Raw genomic sequence first — 22,729 nt, forward strand, 5'->3', positions numbered from 1 at the left:
TTAATACTTTAATTTCTGCACTGTGTTGTCTAGCAAATACCTTTTTTAAAAATTGGATGTGTATTGTACTTATCTTACATTTAAATTATGGTACTTAAAAGCATAAAAGTTTTTACTAAGTAACTGTGCACATTAAGTTTAGAACGTAGTTAATTTAGGTTCTATCAATTTATTGTCAACTATTTACTTGTGAAATAGATATAACTTTTTGAAAACTTATTCATAATGTTAGGAAGACACATACATTCAAGAAATCAATTTAATTCAAAAGTATGATACCCTATAACATGACCACTGAAAAAGAAAGGTTCACTTTTTGAAAGTGCTCGGGTTATAGGGTATCGTATTTTTGAAAACTTAGTAATTGTTTAAACACTTAAGTCATTGCTACAGAATTTACATATGAAAACTATATAGACCTTCTTAGTACCTTTAGTGTATCTATGTTTACAAAAGAAAATGACTAAAATCTAATAGTAATTCAACAAAAGGTTTTATTGGGTACTCAGTTTCCTGTGACAGTGACTGATAAAAGACTATTTTTAACAGATACAAAAAAACAATGCTCAATTGCAATGACAAAAGAGACACCATTTACATCCCTCAAAAGCAATCATTACTTGATTGTAAGTTGAATCACCCTATTTACAAAAGGATATTAAGAGTTAGTCTACTTAAATTTGCTTTACCCTCCCTCCAAGTTTAAGGGGAGCCACTTTAAGACAAATACACTTCTTAAATGGTTTTCTGGATCACAAATAATAAAATACTCTTTCCAAAATATCTTAATTCTGATTTTACTATTGTGCAAGTGCATTTAAAACTACAAAAATTCTATCAGATGTTGTAATACAGATAGCAACTACTGACCACAGTATTATTCACACCTTACAGAATGGTAGTCATATCCTCCCATTTAACTTCTTGAGATTGTTGTCAATACTTTTAGTATCAACAATCAATTTTAGTTTTTTCACTTTAACCAATGATTTTAATTTTATTATCTGCTGTTATATTAGCACTTTTAACACAACTTACCTCATCTGCACCAGTCTAGTATTATAATTATCATGACCTCAGTTGGGTTAATGATTAACAAAAATGACTATTATTGGATTAAACACTGCTGAATGCTGTCCACATCTTACAACTTTTACAATTCTCATAACATAACCTAAATTGTACCAGTGATTTTAATACAAGTGACCATTGTTGAGTCAGCACATTAGCACTTTTAACACTGCTGACAACATGTGCATCAATCATGATATGTTTCATGTTAAACTCAAGTTATATTATAAATGTAAACACATTTACACAAAAGTGATCACATTGACAATAGAGTCAGCAGTTACCAGGGCTCAAAACTTCAGATGACAGGAAAGTACTATAACTAAAAGATAGATGCATTAAATTATCAACTTCAAGTAGCAAAGTGTTCTCAATCTTTTTTACCTCTAAGAATTTGATCATTTTCAGTGTAGTAAAATGTAAATATATTTTATAACATTATGTAATTGACAAATAAAAAAACTTGTTTATATAGGAAATATACTTCTAACAGCTACTGAAGTTGCACTAGGTTAAAATGGATATTTCTCTCTCAAATGAACAGAACTCCTCACCAATGTGCTTTGTGGAATTCTCCAACAGCACGTAAGAAATCTGAATGACTAGCATACAACTGCAAGTCTTGAGAGATGTCGGTCCAGTGAACTTTAGCCGCATCATCTCCTGCTTGAAGAGGAAACTTTCCGACAATATCTCCAGTTTCATCATGAAAATTAAAAACCACTGTCTCCATCCATGCATTATCAGTGTTGCGAGGGTCGTCAACATAGCCTCTGTAGATCTGTGACATTAGATTATATAAAAATATATATATAATTGTTTTAATTTGTTTTATATGCAAAATGATGAAAACTAATTACACTGGCTAGTGTAATGATGATAACTATATAACTATTTGATCAGTTGCACTACTTATCTGATATAATGTTTAATTATCACCAATGCCAAAATCAAATGCTTTAAAGGCAGTAAGAAAAAATGTAATCTTATATAATAAATATAATATAAATTTATGCTAATGAACAAATTAGTATAATCAATTACTCTGTAATTAGGACTTCCAAACTGAGATGTTGAAAGAGGGCAGGGTTACAACATTATGGAAGTGTGTACAATTAATACAATTTAAAATATATTGTTTAAGTCATCATTATATTAGAAAACTGTAAATGAAAAGTATTTTTTACTTTTATTGTTCTTGTCTTTACAGATGACAAAAGCTTTTTCTGGCTTTGCATGTGTGCCTATTGGAAGCCCACACACTAAGAAATATGATTATTAACTAACAATTTAAGATGATACATAAAACCAGTTTTTAATTGGTTACAAACTGAGTGGTTAGCTCAACCACACAACCAAAAGGAAGAATTAAGTTTGTACTGACTACTACATATTATAATAACAACATTATAACAGGAAAATAAGAGTGTCTGTAATAATTACATTAAGATTACTGAAAGCTCTGTGAGTGTACATTGACTGGTTGTAGTTTGATCTTAAAATTAAATTCATAAGTGTAAAAAAAAACAAAAAAAAACATAGTTTAAGCTTTCTTCTATGTTTCACTGATATATATAAATGCAGACCTCTTTTCCATTATTGAAGAAGTGCTCCAACTCAGATTCCTGTTGTGCTTTCTCCTCATCTGACATAGACAGGGAATTTAAAGCCTCTTCAAAGAATTCTCTCTTCAGTGTGACAGAAACAAGTTCACCTGGATCAACCATACCCTGGAATTAAGACTTTGTTTTAGCTTAGAATCTTTTTGTGAATATCTATTCATTTCAATACAACAGTTCTCTTACAATATATCTTTAAGGTTTCCTTCAGATTATTCCTATAAAAGAAAATTAGGTTACGAATTAAAAAACAGACATTAATAATGCAACTGTCTGTCTTTGTCCACAAATATTGATGCATATCTAAGGAACCTTAAATGACAGTTTGTAGCAAAGTCAAGTTGCAGTTTTGATAAATTAAAACCCAAAACAAAAAAAGTCATAGTTTCATAATGGGATAAAACTGAGTGTACTCAAATACATTAACAGAATAATTAATATTACTGTCAAGGTGATTTCACAAAGTAAAACCGTTTCCTTGAGACAAGTACATATGTATATACGATTAATTCAAATTTATATATATTTCTTAAAATAAATTTTAAGTAGATAATTGTAATTTATTTGAAATTTTTAAAGGACTTCATCTACCTTTAGAGCTTGTTTGGAGAAGATGTTTTTAAAAGATTGAAACATCATCCACACACAAGCTTCAAAAGGTGTATAAAGTACATTGAATAATGTAAAACTTTATTTTTAAAGTTTCTGATATAGTTTACCTACTTGATGTCTACTAATGATGTTATCAGTTATTTTTCTACATTCAATACAATATTAATACAATAAGTAGTTTAGTATTATCACTGTGATTAGTCACGATTAAGTTAAGAGGTAATTTTATATAATATTACTATAAATAGGGAGTAATTCACAGAACTTGAGATTTTCCATATGATATACAAAATGCAATATCATGCCAAATATCTGGACTCTGCAGAGTGCTCTGAAAAATAGTAAATGAACTTATGTATAAATCTAGCAAGTAAAACTGGTCTCTCTTTTTAAACAACCATTCTTTGGTATGACTAACAAAGTAAATAATTCTGAAAAAAACCACGTGTGTAGTGATTCACATGTGTAAATTCATTTGCACACGTGAACTGAACAGCTGCATAAAGTGATATGTTATGAAAATATTTACTCTTTAATGATATTACCAGAATTATCAATTTTATAAAAACTATAAAAAAGAAGAAATTACACAATACGACTATGTTCAAAAGGTTTGTTTTAATTTTTATTTTCTTCATTTTCTCCAAGATCCTCATCAGAAACATTTGAGCTGACAACATAACTCTCCTTGCAATGATCTCTTTCCTCTTCAAATTCTAAAATCACAACATTTCTTCGTAGTTTTACAATTTTTATTTTTCTCCCCTTATCAAGATATATAAATATTACAGCTTTTAGACATCGAGTCAAAATAGGGATTTGTAGCTTGAGGAAATAATGTCAACACTATGTGTCAAACCTTAAGCTTGTTTGTTAAGCCAAAACTAATACTTTTCAAACCAAAGGGGCATTTAGATTTATTGCTTTACTGCTGCACTTAGAGAATTGAAAAAGCCATTTACCATAGTGGGGTAGCTTTGTGTAAACAAAGTATCGAGTTACTAGCATACAAATTACAATCCCGTTTCACACACACTGCATCACGACGTGCATGTGCTATCATCAATTTTTTTTTAAATTGATGTTTTCTTACCCAACCTCATAAGTTTCTAATTTTTACGTTTCAGTTACTTTTATAGCAATAAATAAAAAATAATACATGAAAAACAAGAAATTGGAGACTTAAGTGCAGGTCAAAGTCGTGTCAAACCTTAACTCTACTTTTGGGAAGGGTTGTTGGTAGTACATAATGTAATTTCTACTTATTTCAAGTATGCAATTTATAAGAAGAATTAACACACAAAAACTAGACTGTCTAAAACTAATATAATTTAACTGGCTCCATAACTAAGATTTCAGTGGTTTAAAATAGTTTCTTATGTGGTCAAGAAAGTCTCAATAATAGTAAACAATGGAACTGAAGCCAAATAATTCTAAAACTGTTGTCAGAATGAACTAACCTTATAGAAAATTCAGTAAATTAAAATATTTCTTTCTGTTGGTTATAAATCATCCAATAGCAAACATCAAAGAATTATTTTCAATTTTTGTAAGACAGGATGTGATAGGAGGGCATGGCATGTGGGTTTGACTTTCTTGTTTATATTTCAGTAAAACAAGAAGATTTGAGGCTATAAAATTATATTATGATTTCATAATATCTATAATTATAATATAAATGTGTAATTTGTGTCAAACTCAGTCATTCATAGAGGGTACAAAGGTTAAAATGGGCAATTTGGAACAAAGAATGATCAAGTGATACAGAGAAGTAAAGACTGAGAATTTATTTAAACATTTCCTTTTGAAAGTAAAAAAATTAAAACTCATATAAGAAAAATTGAATTATAAACTATGTTTTAATGCCAAATTCATTGACACACCTTGATAATAGTTATTTAATTACGTTTGAATGTAACTCTGTAAAATGTCGCGACAATGACATTTTGACCACCCACCCATCACACACACACACTGAGGAAAGTTAAATGTGGTTCAACATTAGCTTCACTGCCCTTCGCAGAAGTTTACAATAATGTTAGTTACAGTGTCATACAATACGAGGAGCTGAGAACAAGAATCATTGTTATGACCCTCCTTTTGTAGTAAACAACATCGACTATAAGGATGTACTTGAACAAACAAAACCAAAATATTGTCCTTTGTTCTTCAGCATAACTTATGGGAACTTTATTTTCCAGAAGTTAATACATTTAGTAATATGTGGCTTCAAATAGCACCTCCTTTTAGACACATCTCATCAGGGCAAAGTTGGTTTTAAGAATAATATCATTCTTATGGCTAAGTTATATTAATAAGTATTACCATGTACAAACACCATTTATAAGATATCTGTGCAAGTCTTGATATTCTGATCAACCTTGATTAATTGATATATATATATATATATATATATATACCCTGAATATGGATGTATTTAAAAAGTAAATTTTAGTTTATTAAATGCAAAACAAGAACTTTATAGTGAAGATATTTTTCAACATCACTGTTCATTATGTTACCATGGCAATAAGAGTGTGCATGAGTAAGATCAGTGATAGAGGAAATATCTTCAGGGGCAGGACCATCCTATATCACTGTTTTTATAAAGTGGGATGAACTTTCAAGGTAACTACTTTATAGTTTTTCTAATTTCATCCAGAAGATATTTAAGTATTCAATTAAGCACACAAGCCCTTCAACAACATAACTTAATGTGTCTTTTGAAGAAATATATAATGAACAGGATAGATATATCATTAAGAAAATAAATATTGCAGAAAATAAATGTTACAAAAATAAAAAGATCTATTACATACAGTTAAATATATTTTTTAACCATTTAAACTCCTGATAGTTTACTGTTTATTATAGAAAGTCAAATTTTGCTAAGAGAATTTGTCAAATTTGAGATTTCCTCGATAAATATGGGAAACTTAATGACATCTTAGGTCTGACTTACACCAGGGATTGCCCACTCTCCTGAGTCCTTTCGCTGTATTGAAACAAACTGCAGAACAGGGAGTCCAGATGAAGGATTTTTGATAATATTACCTTTGTCATTCCTCTTCCATCTACAATAAACAAAACCAACACTTTACATACTTTTGCATATTAACATTAACTCACAAATTCATAAGATAGCATTATAGTTAAGCCTCAATCACAACTGAACTATGAGTTACAGTAAGCTGAAAGATCTAATTTTTTAGTACACTAAACAACTCCAGTAATACATTAATTATATCATGGGAAGGTGTAATAGAGATAATGCATTTCTATAAATATTAAATACACGGCTTTTAATCTTATTGCCAGAAAATAACCATATATTCATACACATATTGTTGTCATGTTGTACATTCTAATAAAATCTTAGGGTTAATGTATAGGGCAGTCACAATGATGAAGTTATTTTTTGTTTTTCTTTGCAGTAAATATTTTTCCTTGTGTCCAACTAATGGCTTACAGTATTTTCTTGGTTCTTATTCGTAATTTCATCTTTGATGAAGTCCTTTTACTTCTGAATTTTGATGTATTATCTCAATTTGCTATATGGATTTATCATCTAAGGAGTTTTACTGAAAAAAAAAGTTTAGAAGTTACAGGAATTACATTAAAATTCATAACAAAGTAAGTTATACTCTACTCCTTAACAGTGTTGGTTAGAAGGATCAATTCACGAGTTTTCAAACTTTCTCAGCACAAGCCACCCATCCCACATCCTGACTGAGGCCCCCAGCCAATGAAATTAGATAATGAGTGCCTTAACAGTATTGTGTATTTGACATAGCTACCCAAGGGTCTGCAACCCCCTAATTTGGGAACATCTGGATTAATGTATATTTTTTATTATAAGAATTATTTTGCACTGTTAGTACATATACTTGGGACTACCCTAAATCTCTTAAGCTGGAGAAATCATGAGCTATTACTTGTATTATGGTCAAAAATATTACTAACAATAAGGGTATCCAAATGATGAAACAATCTATTTTAAGTAAGAATGGTATGTTAAATAAGCTATATTCATTACTGAACTAATTTTTAGTTCACATCTATGTATGTAGCTTGTTCTGATCACTAACCAATATTAAACAGATAGACAAAAGGCATTATTTTGCATTTCAGACTGTGATTGCATAATAACAATAGAATTTTCATCATATGAATTATTCTGTGTATTGATGTACTTGTTATTTCTAACCATGTGTACAACTGTTATTTGAGACAACCCTGTTCATATGGCAGCAATTTCAATTATAATTTCTAGGATGAATATCACTGAAAGATATTTAACTGATTTTTAAAGATAGGAGAGCAAAAAGCAGCATCTAATATACAAAGTTTATAGATAAGTATAATGTGTTTATTTTTATTGTTTCATTCATTTTATAAAAGAAACTGTTCATAGCCAAATGGATAAAATTTGATGAAACAAGTCACTGTGTCAGTAGACAAAATAAATCTTTTTTTACTTTGTGATTTTTAATTATTAAAGTATCCACTGATTAATTTAATACATCTTCTTCAGGCATAATATCTCTGGAAAATTTAACTCCTTAAACTCAAGCAGACACTGCCAACATCTGGCCTAAAATTCCAATTTACCCATCAGATGGTACCAGCATCCAATAACATTTATGATTCTTTGGGTGAAAACTAATCCAAACCAAGTTATTATCCATAAAATTAAGAAAATTTAAGTTTTATAAGGTATGGTGATAACTATTAGGAAATCATGAAAATAATGCCAGCAGAACATGAAAAAATTATAGTATTAAAGAGTTAACTCACAAGTCCTAATTGAATGTATGGCACAAATATGGTTGAGCTTAATGAATATTATGAATTTATATATAAGAATTACATTAAAGTTTGCATTTCTTTTTGTGTACACTCTTGTTTAAATTATATGCGAGTACTTTCAGAGGAAAGAACTTTAATGAGTATGACCCATGAAAGCATCATTCATTAGCTCTAACTTTGGTTAAACATACTTTATGCACATTAATATGCTGATTTTGGATGTTGCTTACACATTTATAAATTATTCTACAATACTTTCCTCATGACAATGTTAACTTTGATACCAACTAGCCTCTTTCCCATTGATTGTAAGGCATACACACAGGAACTCTTACACAGAAATATCTTAGTGTAGTATGTCTATAACATTATAATTTTCCTGTACTGAAAATGTATTTCCGATAGGCACTTACCTCCTCTCACATAAATACCTATTTTCGTTTAGTGCTGCCCTCTATATGCAAAAAATTGTTTGCATGTGCCACAAGCCTTGATGCTCCCACCCAAATGTGTCTCGCATGCAAATTGTCATGCAACAACCCTCCACCAATAAGAGTGCGAATGAGACTCCCTCTATTCAATTCTACCAAACTATCACTTTAAGATTAGGCAGAAAATAGAAGCTCTAGTTTTCAGTGGGGAGGAAGGTTGGGAAGTGTGAGAGGAGGTAAGTACATATTGGAAATAAATTTTCATTATAGGAAAATTATTACTTCCAATATGGTACATTACCTTCACTCACATAACCCAAGAAACCCTAGTTTGAAAAGCAGACCATACCAATTTATTCAATACAAAGCATGGCAGGGATGGGCAGCTGTCTTCTTCCAATTTACCCATGAAGTCCATGGATGAATACAGTCCGGGACAGACATATTAACAAAGTAAATATAAACCTACAAGCAATCTTGTAGAACACTTCATCTCAGCAGTGTGCATTTAGTGGCCATGGAATTATAATTGTTAAGCCATCATGGCCTTACAGTGCAGCTTTTATCTGTTTAAGTATACCTGGACAGACATCACTCGCCACAGTTCGGGATCAATAAAAAAAGAGAGACATGCCCCTGAAAAATAAGAGGTATATATACTAAAAGGCAACTTACCCAGTCACAGTCTCATGAAAGAGTGAAGGATGGCAACAGGTGGATGATGGTACTATGACAAGGAAGAAACAGCTACCCAAAGTAGAGAATGGGAGATGTACATATGAGGTGTAGTCCCAGTGCTTGACAGATGAAGTACCTCCAACAAATGACAGGTGTGATATGCAGGGAAAATGGAAGGTTCAGGATTGGAGTGAAGACACCAGGAATTGATGATAGGAAGAAGAATACAAGGAATAAAAGGTCAATTGAATCACATCCCAAACCCAATGGGTCAGGGAGGAAGGGACAAAAATCATAGACAAAGCAGTGGAGTAAGGGAAAGAAATCATGAGAAATGGATTCAATAGAAAAAACCTTGAAAACAATGAAGCAACCCAAAGCATGTACTGAACCGACAAGGTCATCTGGAACTGACTGAGAAGAAATATGGAAGATGTTAAGAAATGGAGAAGATGAAAGAAATATACCACATGAGCCACAAAAATGTAGGTTAATAAAAATGAACCAGAACAAAGGAAACAATTGAGCTAAAAAACAGAGAAACCCAGATCTGTGATGGCAGGGAAAAATCAATCAGAAAGATCTGAATCGAAGTGACACGAATGAACAAACATTTTGGGAAAAAAAACAACTAATGTTGTAATCTGAATATAATCCTGTCTGAATGTATCAACAGCCAGGGCAAATGGATGATGAACTAGAAACCAAAAAAATAAAAAGGTAACTGCCTGGGAATTGATAAAAAATCCAAAAACCTCACGTGAAGGAGTACCCCACAGGAGGCAGAGCCACCAAAAATTTGGAGGATCGAGAGGTCACTCCTTGAAAGAAAGTGTGATGGGACTGGAAAGTTTATCAGCAACAAGGACAAAAATACCTGGAACACAACTCTCCAGGAGACACATGTTAAGTGTGTGGGTTCAAAAAGGGAGATCCACTGGTTACAACAAGAGGAACAAGAATGAACATCCCCTTGGTGAGTGATAGAAGTCCACCACTATCGAATAGTAGAAAAGAAACATGATTAACCAAAATGAAGAGAGTGAAAGAAAGTACATTGGACTGGCAGAAGTGCCAGTGTGTGTGAAGGGAATAAGACCTTTTTCCTGGAGACTATAACCCTGAATCCTCCTACTGATCAAACCCCAACCACTGAAGATGAGAATCAGGGAAGAGAAATAATCCAGAAGAGGGGGAACTAAGAGGGAAACCCTACATTGTAGAGAATATGATCATCAACGCATATAAACGAAGAGGGAAGGAGGAAAATTAAGAGGAAAATCAAATGGATGGTCCAATGCAGGGATGTTTAAAAATACCCACCCCAAAGAGATGAAAATGTGAGGTATGGAACAAGAAAAACATATATGGAAGGAGTATATAAGTAGGTTAAGACTACACCTGTTCGAAAGGAGCTAACCAAAGCTAGACATCCAATGAATGGTGTAGGTAAAATCCCCCAAAATATGGAAGTCGGTAAAATGCAGACCACCCCACAAAAGACATATGGTACCAAAACAAGTCCAAAGGGCAAGGCACAAAACTGGGACCAAATCACATGGTGAAATAACCTAAGATAGCATCCCAAGAAATGGAAGATAAAAACAAATACTGTGGGCATTTCCAGACATGCAGAAATAGCAAACCCAAATGTTATCAAAGACTGCAGACTGTAGAAGACCCAAGAAGTGATTGAGGTGGGACTGATCGATCCAGAACCCCAAACAGCATCAAGCATACAAGAAGAATAGAGAAAACCCATAAGTAGGACAGGTAAAGGATGGCAAACTGCCAGACATGTAAAAGAATAAAGATGACAATATCTGATAGTGAAGCAAAAAAGCAACAAAAAATTTAATATAGCATGGCAGATACCCCACATGATGCTGAATGTATAGGAGAAGCCCCAAAAAATGGACCAGTGGAGAAAAAGACCTGACCATAAGTCCCTATTAACAGTGGATGGTAAACTAACAGCAGTGTCCCACCCAAAAAGATCCTTAAAGGAAAGAAGCCATGTGTAGAGGGAAAGAACTGAAGATGGCACCCCCCCAACATGGAGGGAAGAAGGAAGAGGCATCCCATGGAAATCTCTAAATATAGGTGGAACACCTAAGAAAGGAAGAGGAAGGTAAACATTACCCGTAGGAGAGTAGATAGGGTAATATGAAGCTGAAAAACTAAGTAGCGGAGAAAATGGATAGGATGAACAGAGATCCGAAGAAAATCTGTCTGATGTTAAGCTAAGTCAAAAAGAATTAAAGCCTGTATATGGTGAGGCTTGCAAGTACCCACTCTCAAAAGAGAGACAAAAAGTTTATCAAGAAACAATATCAGGAGAAGGGAAATACAATGTAAAATATGTCTAAAACAAAACAAAAAAACAAAGTGAGATAGGCCTAGCAGATTCTGCAGTAGAGGCTTGGAATGTAATCCATGATAAAGTGGAGGGAAAATGACAAAATATGGGCCATCAGAAATGGATTCAGTCATTATAAGAGGAAGGCGAGTGACAGGTAGGATGGACCCCAGCCCCCAGGAGTCCACACACATATTAAATTAAGGGTAAGAAGTATAAATTATAAATTAAACAAAATTAATGGTAAGAATTATGATAGTGAAAGAAACAAACGTAATACATGTTATTTGTTGTAGAACAACAAATAGTTAACTGAACTAACAATTAATCTGGAAGTATAACCACAGGTAAACCTAAATTAACAAACACTTGTTAAGCCTAAGCTAATAAGATTTTAACTTAATTAACAAGTAGCCTGCAAGTATAACTACAGGTAAACTGGAAATATCAGACATGTGTTAAGCTAATCAAACAGTGCAGGATAAAGGATATCACAAAGCTCAAAAATAAAAATCTTAACCTAACAATAAGTTTAATAATAATGAAAATGAAATAAGTGAGTATTATCATTAACTTATGTATGAGATGTGATGTATGGATGAAAACCAATAAAGTTAAAGAATGATAGATATACTAGTAAGATGAATTGCAGGTAATCCTAAAACAAGAAAGACCCCTAGTATCAATGGTATAGGAGAAAGGGTGCAACTAAGCCTAATTACTAACCTGAACTGGACTATGAGTATTGACCAATCTAACAAAACTTATGTAATAAAATTCAAATAACTACAGATGATAATATTAAAAATAGAATTACTCAAAAACCATAACAATATAACATCTTATCTTTCCAAAGTCAGTGGACTGGATGTTAAAACGTGTGGGCCCCCAAACTAGAGGCGAGGCCCAACAAAAGTCAGCTCACTGGATGATCAATTTCCAGGCGTTAAAGCCGAAAATCTTCCCACAGAGTATGCGACCTGAAGCCTGTGTAAATGTTCTAACAGAATATATAAACTCCGAAGTGGTAACGTAGAATTCATAATGCATAACAGAAACACATATAAAGTGTTTGAAATGAAGTAATAATTCCATAACCGGGTAGAAATGTAAAATATTTCCATTATTGTATAATAAAGAGTAAACATGTTGAGAGAAATTAATACAAAAATTTAAATAAAACATTTGATGAGAGCACAAACTAAATGTTACGAGTACTGCCAAACAAGAAGTGATAGTTTGGTAGAATTGAATAGAGTGAGTTACATGCATCAAGAAAGTATGTGGAGGGTTGTTGCATGCATGATGCATTGGATTCAGTCAATTCCAGCTAGGTGGGAGCATCAAAGTTTGTGGCATTCCATACTGGAAAATTAATATTTGAAGTTTATGCTAATCTATGCACATGAAAAAAAGCAAAATATTTTAACCTGGTCACAACTGGATCAGCTGCATGATTGGGTCCCCAGCGACCCAAACAACCTCGCCCTTGCAATCCTGTTCTTCCCTGAGGATTTATGGGATAGCCATTAACAATGTGGTATTCTCCCTGGTGACTCTTCCGATTGACCTTGCCATCTAATAAGTTCCATTTAGGTTTAAACCCTGGGTCTCTAACAAATGGTAAAGCACATATAAGGTTACTATAATTACAACCATGCAACTTAAACATTAAAAATGACTTCAATATAATTAGAACATTGTGAATCAAATAAAATATTAAGTTAAACATATATACATGTTAGAATCTGCAGGTACTTTGTTGTTCACAGCTGTATGTGATATAGAATTCTGGGTGAAATGGATTATTGGTAAGAAATCTTAAACATGTGAGAAAACTTTGCTAACAAAATCCATTCAATTACGTTTTATTGGAGCAAAACTAGCAACTTAAAATGATCAAAGCAGAAGACACTGGTCATATATTCTCCAAACAGTAAAGTGTTTACTACTTAGACATGTCATTCAAGCACTTAAGTGTAAAACTGTCTACCTCTTTAAGCCAAATGAAGTAGGGAAAAAAGGTTTAACCAGTCTAAATATGGAAGATCCTGCTATTGGTTTTATTGAAGTAGTTACCAAATGAGTTATTGACTGGTTAGTATGTTGTATGGGGCTTCTGGTGGATACTGTGGTGGTTGATAAAGAGAAAGGTAAAGAAAAGAAAGAGAGACATGGTGCAGAAAATGAAAATCAAAAATCATAAGTGACTTAGTTAGGTTGCTAATAAAGTAGTTCCATACCTAAAAACTTATTAGCATGAAAACAAAATGTTCTCATTATTCTACAAGAGTTTGTTCCTACTGTTTGTAAGTGTTGCAAATAAGATGAAAATTCTCCAATTTGTATGCTAGTATTGTGGATCGGAATCAACATTTATGTTATACCTGCTTCCTTGTATTTATCACTTAATCACTTTACCTACAACACATCAACGAGTTAATGGTAAACATCAACATAAGAACAATGAATCCAAATCAACAAATCCGAGAGTCAATCTGGCCTGTATGTTACACCATAGCAGGAATGGGATAGAAAAAAACCACCCTTCAAGATTACTGACACCTAACTGTTATGGGAAGCAAAATAGAAAACTATTTTTGAAAACTACTGAATACATGTCTTCAGCAACTTGTAAACCATACTACAAATGAACATGCCACCTTATGGCATCTTGAAGAGCTTATACATCACACTGAGTCTAGTCTGTTAGAAAAGTGAAAAATGGTCTAACACAATTATCAATAAGAACTTCTAAGTGAAAATAAAGAAGACTATACAATAATATGTCAAACACGCAAAAGGTGATCTGACATGTCATTAAGTGGAGGTCCTAATTAAGTGGCCAGTTGAAGATGTTTATATTGTTCCTGGTCTATTTATATATAGTGTATTGTCCTGAACTTTTTTTTCTAAACTGCCTTGCATATTTCATGTCTGAAAACAATTATATTTAAACTATGTGATAATGTAATTGAAGTCTACATTGAAATTTGCAGGTTTTGTCACTTGCAATTAATTTTCAGTACCTGCAGAAACAATTCATTAAACCTTTCCTTGAAGTTGTCGAAAAAATTGTATAAGCTATCAAGTGAAATACATCATACAATCTGTAACGTCAGCCTACTTGGAAAAAGAGGTACAAAGCCAACAGACAGAAGAGATGTATGGTCCAAGGAATAAATGACTGGATCAGCTCAAGAGCCATATCTGTATCTTTGTGCTTCAAATGTAATGAACTGAAACCTGGTCTAGACATTGGAATATTTCCAAGACTGTTTCTATGCACATGGGAGAAATGTATAGAACATTATGCAACTTAATGTTTAAACTGCTCCAAATTAGCATAACTGTAGATTAAACATAACTGTGCTGACCTCACAGAAAAATTAAACAAGTTTAAATTGAGTGAATATAACAAGTAGCCTTAACATGTTTAACAAATCTAGAACTGCATAAATGTAGCCATGCCACTTAAATGCTATGGTCTGTAACACAAGTTATGGGTATTGGCAATAACTAACTTCAAGCAATTCAATAAAACAAAGACAGTACACAGTATACCAAGCAGGTAAGCAACAATAATGATTTAGTTCAAACCCTTTAGCAATTAAAAACAAAACAATTCTACTGAGATATAAAAATGTGAAACACAAGTACCCAATGTTGGGATCAGCCCATGACATAGAGGTCAAACCTTTCATCGAGTACTGTGGTGGATCATAATCATCCCAATCAACTGACCAGTGAACTTTCTCAACTGGAACAGGGTAATCTTTTCCCTTCCTGTCCTACAGTTCGTGGGTAGATACCATTTCTACACTTACAATGAACCATTCTGCATGCAGTTTCTAAAAAAAAAACAACAGAAAGAAATAAACAATTGTATATGTTATTACTAATAAATACATATTGAATGTGAATAAATTTAATTCATCTGTTATACATTTCCAGATTTTGTACGATATAGTAAAAGAATTTTCCCCAATTTTTTTTAAAGCTAATTATTAAACTCTACTTTTTTGCATATTTAAAATATTAAATGTGAAACCTAACTCTAGTGACTTTTTTGTTTTTACACACAGATATGTGAAGATAGTTTTTGTAAAAATGTATAGTTTGACTTCATCAAGTTGTTAAACAAGCTTAACTAATATTCTGTAATAAAAGTTTAAAAAAATAAAAAATTGTGCAAACAAATTAGATATAAAATTTGCATTTTATCAAAATCTGGGATAACTTTGTTTTATTTCAGTTTTCAGTAAATCAGTAATGTATTATAAATTAATATACTATTTTTAGCCATGATATAAATCAGCTTTTTCAAGTTTTTTAGAAACTTTAGACAACAGGAAATACAGCTGGTCTACACAGCATGTCACTAATATGCAAAGCGTAACACAATACAATTATTACTATGAAAAGCAACTATTGTACGATTAGCTGAAACTTAAGAGGTGAACATATATTACAGGGGAAGATTGTATATACCTCCATTTTAAAAACTAATATACTTTGATATCGTTAACCACAGGTAGCTGAAACTTAGTAATGACAAAATTTTAAAAATCAATATTAACCATTACAGGTAAAACACTAATATACTGAATGCTAGGTGGCACATATGTCTGAAGATAACAATAATGCAAGCTTCAATAACATAGGTGAAAAACACATTTCTCAAAGACTAGGATGTAAGCTCATATACTTAATATCTGACCAGAAACAAAAGTTTGATAATTCATTGAGAAAAGACTTGGCTGATTATACAAAATGTAAGTTACCATATTTATATCCAACAAAATTTAAAAATATGCATGACCTAAAGCTTAAAACATAAACCAATACACTTAAAATTAACACAAAATATTGAAATCTCAAGATAAACAAGTGCAAGTTGTGTTTATTAAACACCTCTTCTCTCAATAATGTTATACAGTATGTTTAAGCCCCTATCCCTGCCAAATTTATTTATAATAAAAAAGTGGAAAAATTTATATTCTAAGAAATGGCTAATGTTAAATAGATGTTTTAATGTTCAAAATGTTTCAGGCTGAAATGTTGTGAGCATTAAAACATCTATTTAACATTAGCCACTTTTCGTGGTTTAAGATTTTCCACTTTTTTGTTTTCGACATCCCCAAATTTAATTGACCTTTAACCCTAAATTTTTAAAAACTAAAAAGGTCTAGAACTTTGTATGTAGTATTTGTTATATAAGTCTTAAGATCAGGATGGACTGACAGAATGACATGCCAATATACTTTGTTCTGCTTCGTGAAGCAACAGGGGCATAAAAATATACAAGGATTAGTCCAATCTTCCATATTTATATATATATTTCTTATTTATTTAACTACTTAAAATCCACATAATTTTGTAAAATAAAATAGAATAATTATTTAAATTCAAAACAAGTTAATGCATTTTCTTTTCAGTACTCACTAAAATTTGAAAACTTCATCATACTTTACTATCTAAGATGCAAAACTTCCAATGATTTATACACGTTTATCAAAATTATAACTGTATATATGGTAAACAAATTTTATTTTTTGCACAACACATATGTTTATACATTTATCATAATCCTCTGTAACAGTAAACTGTTAAAAAAAAAAAAAGGCAATATATTTACTTAGGCTTCCAGTAATCACAATACCATACCACTGACCACACAAATGTTTTTCTAAAACTTTCTTGGCAGGAGTTTTAGGACACGTGTGAAGATACTTCGAACTAGACTGGAACTAAACAATACAAAAAATTAAGAATTTGAATTGCATTTAATAATAATAAAAAACTGTTCCTAGAAATAAATAATTTTTAATCAGATTTTTTTGACACTGTTGTTAATTTGGATATATACACGTAATTTCAAAAAAGAAAAATAATACAAAATGTTTATGTTTTCATTATTTAAGTTGACAAATTAGATCAAGTTTTATAAATTCAAAATAGAATCCTGAAGTAAAACCAAAAACTACACCTAATACTTAAAACCTTACTTAATATTTATCATTCAATGCTTGACTCTAGTGAAGATTCATCAAAATTGCTCTTTATATATTCACCTGAAAATGATCCTAGTAAGACTGAAAGTGAACTTCAAATTTAGTGAAATTAGTAATAAATCTGATAGTTTAGACACTATGGTCTGATAGGATAGCCATTCTAAGGCATTTTTGGTAAACCATTAAAATTCCACAATGATATCCTACTAGTTTAAACTGTTTATACATTATATCATTAATAACACTATTTTTTTTAAATTTCAATAAATATCTTTGTAGTTGACTTTCTCTATTTTTTTTTTGTTGGGTCTGAATTTAATTTGGAAGATTTAGGTGTATTTACTAACACTTCTAATAGTAGATTTTCATTATCACTTACATTCAAAATAATCATTAAATTGCCCTTCATCTGGCCTAATAAAACCAGTTGTTTCATTTTCATAACAGTTCAAATGCTTTGTTTCCTTCTTTTGATAAACTTAAATTATTGATATGAAAAATAAGTTGTTAAAGCCAAGCCTCATATTTTTAATACAACATTATTAAAAATTGTACGATTACTACTACACACTATAAGTTTATTAATTTTTGTAATTGTTCTTCAACCTTTGCACAGTAGTCATAGTAATGTGTCTTTCTAGGTGTAACTGAGTAATGAAAACCTCTTATTCCTGCCTTCTTTTCTACTAATGTAAGATTCTAGTCTGAAAATTTATGTATTACTTCATCTTGATCTTCTATAAATGTATTAAGATATAATTGAAGTGATGAAATTTTTACTAATCTGAACATAACGTTTTTTAATGACAGAAATACTAAGTTAATTCTTCTTTAACTTACTAAAATTTTTAAACGAAATCCACCCAAATGCACAGAGGACCACAAACCTCTAAAAGAAAGTTTCAAATTTTGTATATACATATAAGCCATCCTTCTTTCACAAGAAAATCCACAAGGGCAACAAAAAAAAAAAGATATTAATACATAGTAAACTGTGTGATCTCTCCCTGGATATTAAGGTGGTTACTCTTCCAATTAATAATCAGCCTTGATGAAACTTAGCCCTTGCTTTTTCTTTGTATATACCTTGGATCCATAACACTAGTGTAACAATATTCTTGTCCTGTGTGTGTGCGGGCCCACCGCTAAGGGGGGGCAACTACCATGGGGCCCGTGCATGCCCAGGGGCCCCATAAAAAATGCCTCAACTTTAAACTTGATTTTTTAAAAATTTGCATACTCTTAAGCTAAGAATCCATAGACCAGAAAAACTGATGCAAAATTACTCTACAAGCCAAGCCAAGTTCAAAATGGAAAATAGCCTAACTTTGGACTGAATACAGGAATTTCCTTCAATCATAATTATAGCAATAGAACATTCAAAAACTGGTGGTAATGCTAATGCAACTGAGAGTAAAAACAAAGATTTTCGAGTTAAAGCCAAAGACAAAAATTTTGCACTAAAGAGAGATTTGTGCGCTGCAAACGCTTTCCAGCACACTGTCCAAAATTCCAGCATAACTTCTGCCAACTGCCAAATATTCTAAATTTAGAACACATCAACCTCCTTCCTGCTAAACCTCGTGTAATGTGCAGTTCTGCATTCGGGACACAAGATTAGTGGACAAATACCCAGACAATATCTCAGAATCCATGCAAGAGGAAATCGGGCACCTTAAGGTAATACATGCATCAAACTTTGGTGAAGATACGGGGCCATATCAACTTTTAAAAACAACAAAAAGGTACAAGTTAGATGGCATTTTTTCAAATGTATGTATTGCACTGTGAATATTCTGCACATTGCCAGTTACAGTAGCATCTGTTGAGAGATCTTTCAACAAACTAAAACTCATCAAGAGCTTCTTGAGGAGCACAATGAATGACCTAGCCATTCTTAGTATTGAGGGCGAACTTGTGGGGAGAATTGACTTCAGTGAAATAATAAAAACATATGCTTTGAAAAAGGCACGTAAAGCATGTTTCGTTTAGTTATAACAATTCTGTATTACTGAACTCGTTAAAGTAATCCTTGACAATGTGTTTAAACTTTCAATAAATTATCCAATTAAATATACAGATGTTTACATTTTTTCTTTTCTCAAAATGATATTGTTGATTGTTAAAGGCCTTTTGTCCACGGAAAATTTCACAAAGGAGATCGGTACTTTAAGCCGTAACTTAGTGGTATTAAGACTTAAAATTTTGCTAATATCACTAAAAGTCTAGAGCTTCCCTCATGGTCTCCCATCAAGGGATCAGCTCCTGGATCCCGCTGGGGGCCCGGGGCAACCCCAGCCCCAAGGCTCACCGCCACTCTCGACAGCCGTGTGTGTCTATCTATATATATATAATACAAACACACATACTGTGTCAGAGACCATCCTGGGGGGCAAAAGCGCTGGGCACTTAGTTGATAACAGATTAATCGTCTGGCTCGCTAAACAATTACATTCAACTATTAGATTTCTCTCATAAGAGACTTAGATAGTTGGAATAATCAAAAATAGTAATAATCAGAAACACTAATTTCCATTAGCTAATCGTTTTTGTGAGTTGTGACACTAATTGATTAAGCTGAACAACCTCGTTTTAATGAAAAATAATAACAAGGAATCATAATGGCAATATTTTGATTTTTTGGATAGTTAGGATAAATGAAAACATTAATTGAATTAATCCTAATTTCAGTTAATTATTTTAATTAGCTCTAACTGATGCTCTTAGGTAATCAATTATACCAATTAATCACTTACCTCTCAGGACAATCAAATTTTTCACTTTTACAGTCAAAATTCCACTCTATCATAAAAATAAAGTGAAAACCTTTCCTGTAAATTTATAATTGTATATCTGGGATCTACATGGATTTAATTTTGAGCAGTTGTCCAAGATGTCAATAATTTCAATTGAATCAAACCAACACTTGTTGGGAAGTTTCCAGTTATAATACTTCCAAACAGAACTCAAGTTACAAGAACCAAAGGAATAATGGAAGGTAAGTTTAAAATGTATGCAATATTCACGTTTGTAATTTCTCTGTCTAATTTGTGAAACATGGAAAATTACAAACAACTTTTGCCACCATATCAACTTGCCAATTGAGTCTATTCCCATATAGGAAAGTGTATACATTAATTATTGAAGTATGTCACACATGCATTGATAATAGTGTTGAAAACTATGAACATAGGTAATGTTACACTGATTTGGTGGTCATATAAACACAGGTTAATCACGAGGAAAGTTTTTATTATGCCAATTTTAGTTTCCATTTTCCTTTACTGGGGATTCGCTATGGCTCACACTGTGTACCTGTGTGTCTATATATATATATATAGCAAATCTACATTATTGGCAAACAAAGCTAGATTGGTAGTTAACAGCACCAAATAAAAATTATCATTTCCAGTGATTAGCTGTACACGACAGTCATCAGAAATACAAGTAAGAAGCAAAAGGGGCAAAATACTAAAATTATGGGTTAACAGACTTATCCACATGAATTCTGAATGAAGTCACATTGGAGGTTCACAGATTAATCTATATGTACACTAATATTGTCAGTATTTGAAGCAAAACATTAGATGAAGCTTTTGCTGCAACTGGTTACAATCATAATAACTGAGAATTGCTTAAGAATAAGAAAATGTGAATTAATAGTAACTTCCGATCAAAGCAAGCAACCTACATAGATCAAAAATCTAAATAAAACTGGCAATAAGCCTAGCCTAATATATTGTTTCCATGTTCTTACTTATAAAGATTGGAATGAATTGTTTCCTCAGTTGTATCCTCACTGTTACTGATATTTTGTCAATGTTAAAGGTCTTCCATACAGATAATCTGACCAAACAAATATAGATATGTTATACATATACTGTTAAATGATCAAAGTTCAGGTCCTGTTCTTTTCTTTACATTTTCATAATTGAAGATGTACCAATTCGTGGTAGTACACCTATTTTGTGGCTAAGAGCTGGTTTTTTAAGCTCAAGGGCAAGAGATTCTAGCATTCTAAGAGAGATGAATAGGAGGACTGAAAACATGTACTTGGAAAAACATACCATGGTGATTGTAAAATATTTGGGTTGATGAAAGTTTATTTCATCAGTGTACAGAAAAGGTTATTGACACTGAAAGTGATATAATCAGTTAAATGAACTGAATTCTTATAATAGAAGATTAATTTTTAAGACATGGATGCAAGTTATCAACATTTATTTTCTTTGTTACAAAGTAAGAGTTTATTGGGATTTCTTTTTATAATAATAGTAAATAACATACTTGGAAAGATGCCATTTTATATCTTGTTCTTATTAGTACTTAGAATAGGCTAATAAATGGTTGCAGATGCACCTTGATGCTACTGACCATTATAGCCGAGTGACTTAACTGATTACCTATGAGCAGCAATTACATCAATTAGTGCCATGTAAACTAATCAGTTAACTGAAATTATGATTAACTAGATTAATTCAAATTAGTTTTTCTCATTACCATTTTGATTATTCTAACAATCAATCAAAATATTAGGATCAAATCAATTATCACAAAAAAATAATCATCCAAAATTAGTGTTTTTGATTATTAATGTTTTCAGTTTCACACAAATTTTGTAACGGTTGTACATAATAAAACGTTTATTTTATCCAGAACATTTCACCAGGTTTACCTGCCATTATCAGGTGGGATACAAGAACTGAGGCTAACAGATTGTAATTTAAAAAAGAATCATGGGAGAATTTATAACAATAGTAATCTACAAGCATTAGACTAACCAACTGCAAACAATAAATTAATTTATCAATGAAATGTAAAATTTAGGTATAATAAATAAAACTTTCAGGCCTGAGTCTAAGGAGACTGTTGGCTAGAAACCCATTAAGTCTAGATGTACATATGTATACATACACACACATATATATGTGTATAGATGTTCTAGCGAGTCAGTCTGTCTGCTTTAGTCATATATGAGGAAGCTAGGTACAGAGCATCTGGAGCTAGTTCAATTTATGCTGTTTACGCCCATGTCAACTTAGGTTTAAATTTATTTTAATTTGTTGAAATTTCATCAGCAATACTGTCAACTGATTATGGTTTACAATTATCCTCAGATGTTATTTTATTGTGATC

At 31.8% G+C, this 22,729-nt stretch overlaps 1 protein-coding gene across 2 annotated transcripts; it reads right to left on the reverse strand.

Moving 5' to 3' along the window:
* Window positions 1-476: 476 nt before the first annotated feature.
* LOC106465454 (ADP-ribose pyrophosphatase, mitochondrial-like) lies at window positions 477-17,672 on the reverse strand. Of its 2 annotated transcripts, none has more exons than XM_013925684.2 (7): window positions 17,654-17,672; window positions 17,218-17,329; window positions 15,240-15,430; window positions 13,010-13,192; window positions 6,265-6,376; window positions 2,658-2,801; window positions 477-1,852 (listed from the first exon to the last, which is right to left on the reverse strand). In XM_013925684.2, the coding sequence occupies exons 3-7, from the start codon at window positions 15,281-15,283 to the stop codon at window positions 1,622-1,624; spliced, it is 714 nt and encodes a 237-aa protein (XP_013781138.1). In that variant the 5' UTR covers window positions 15,284-15,430; window positions 17,218-17,329; window positions 17,654-17,672; the 3' UTR covers window positions 477-1,621. The 2 variants fall into 2 exon arrangements, with proteins under 2 accessions (XP_013781138.1, XP_022249070.1); XM_022393362.1 differs by having other exon boundaries at window positions 17,254-17,329; window positions 17,654-17,669.
* Between the last annotated feature and the right edge of the window lie 5,057 nt (window positions 17,673-22,729).

The sequence above is a fragment of the Limulus polyphemus genome, unplaced genomic scaffold (assembly GCF_000517525.1).
Source record: "Limulus polyphemus unplaced genomic scaffold, Limulus_polyphemus-2.1.2 Scaffold1950, whole genome shotgun sequence".
In the NCBI taxonomy this organism is placed as follows: Eukaryota; Metazoa; Arthropoda; class Merostomata; order Xiphosura; family Limulidae; genus Limulus; species Limulus polyphemus.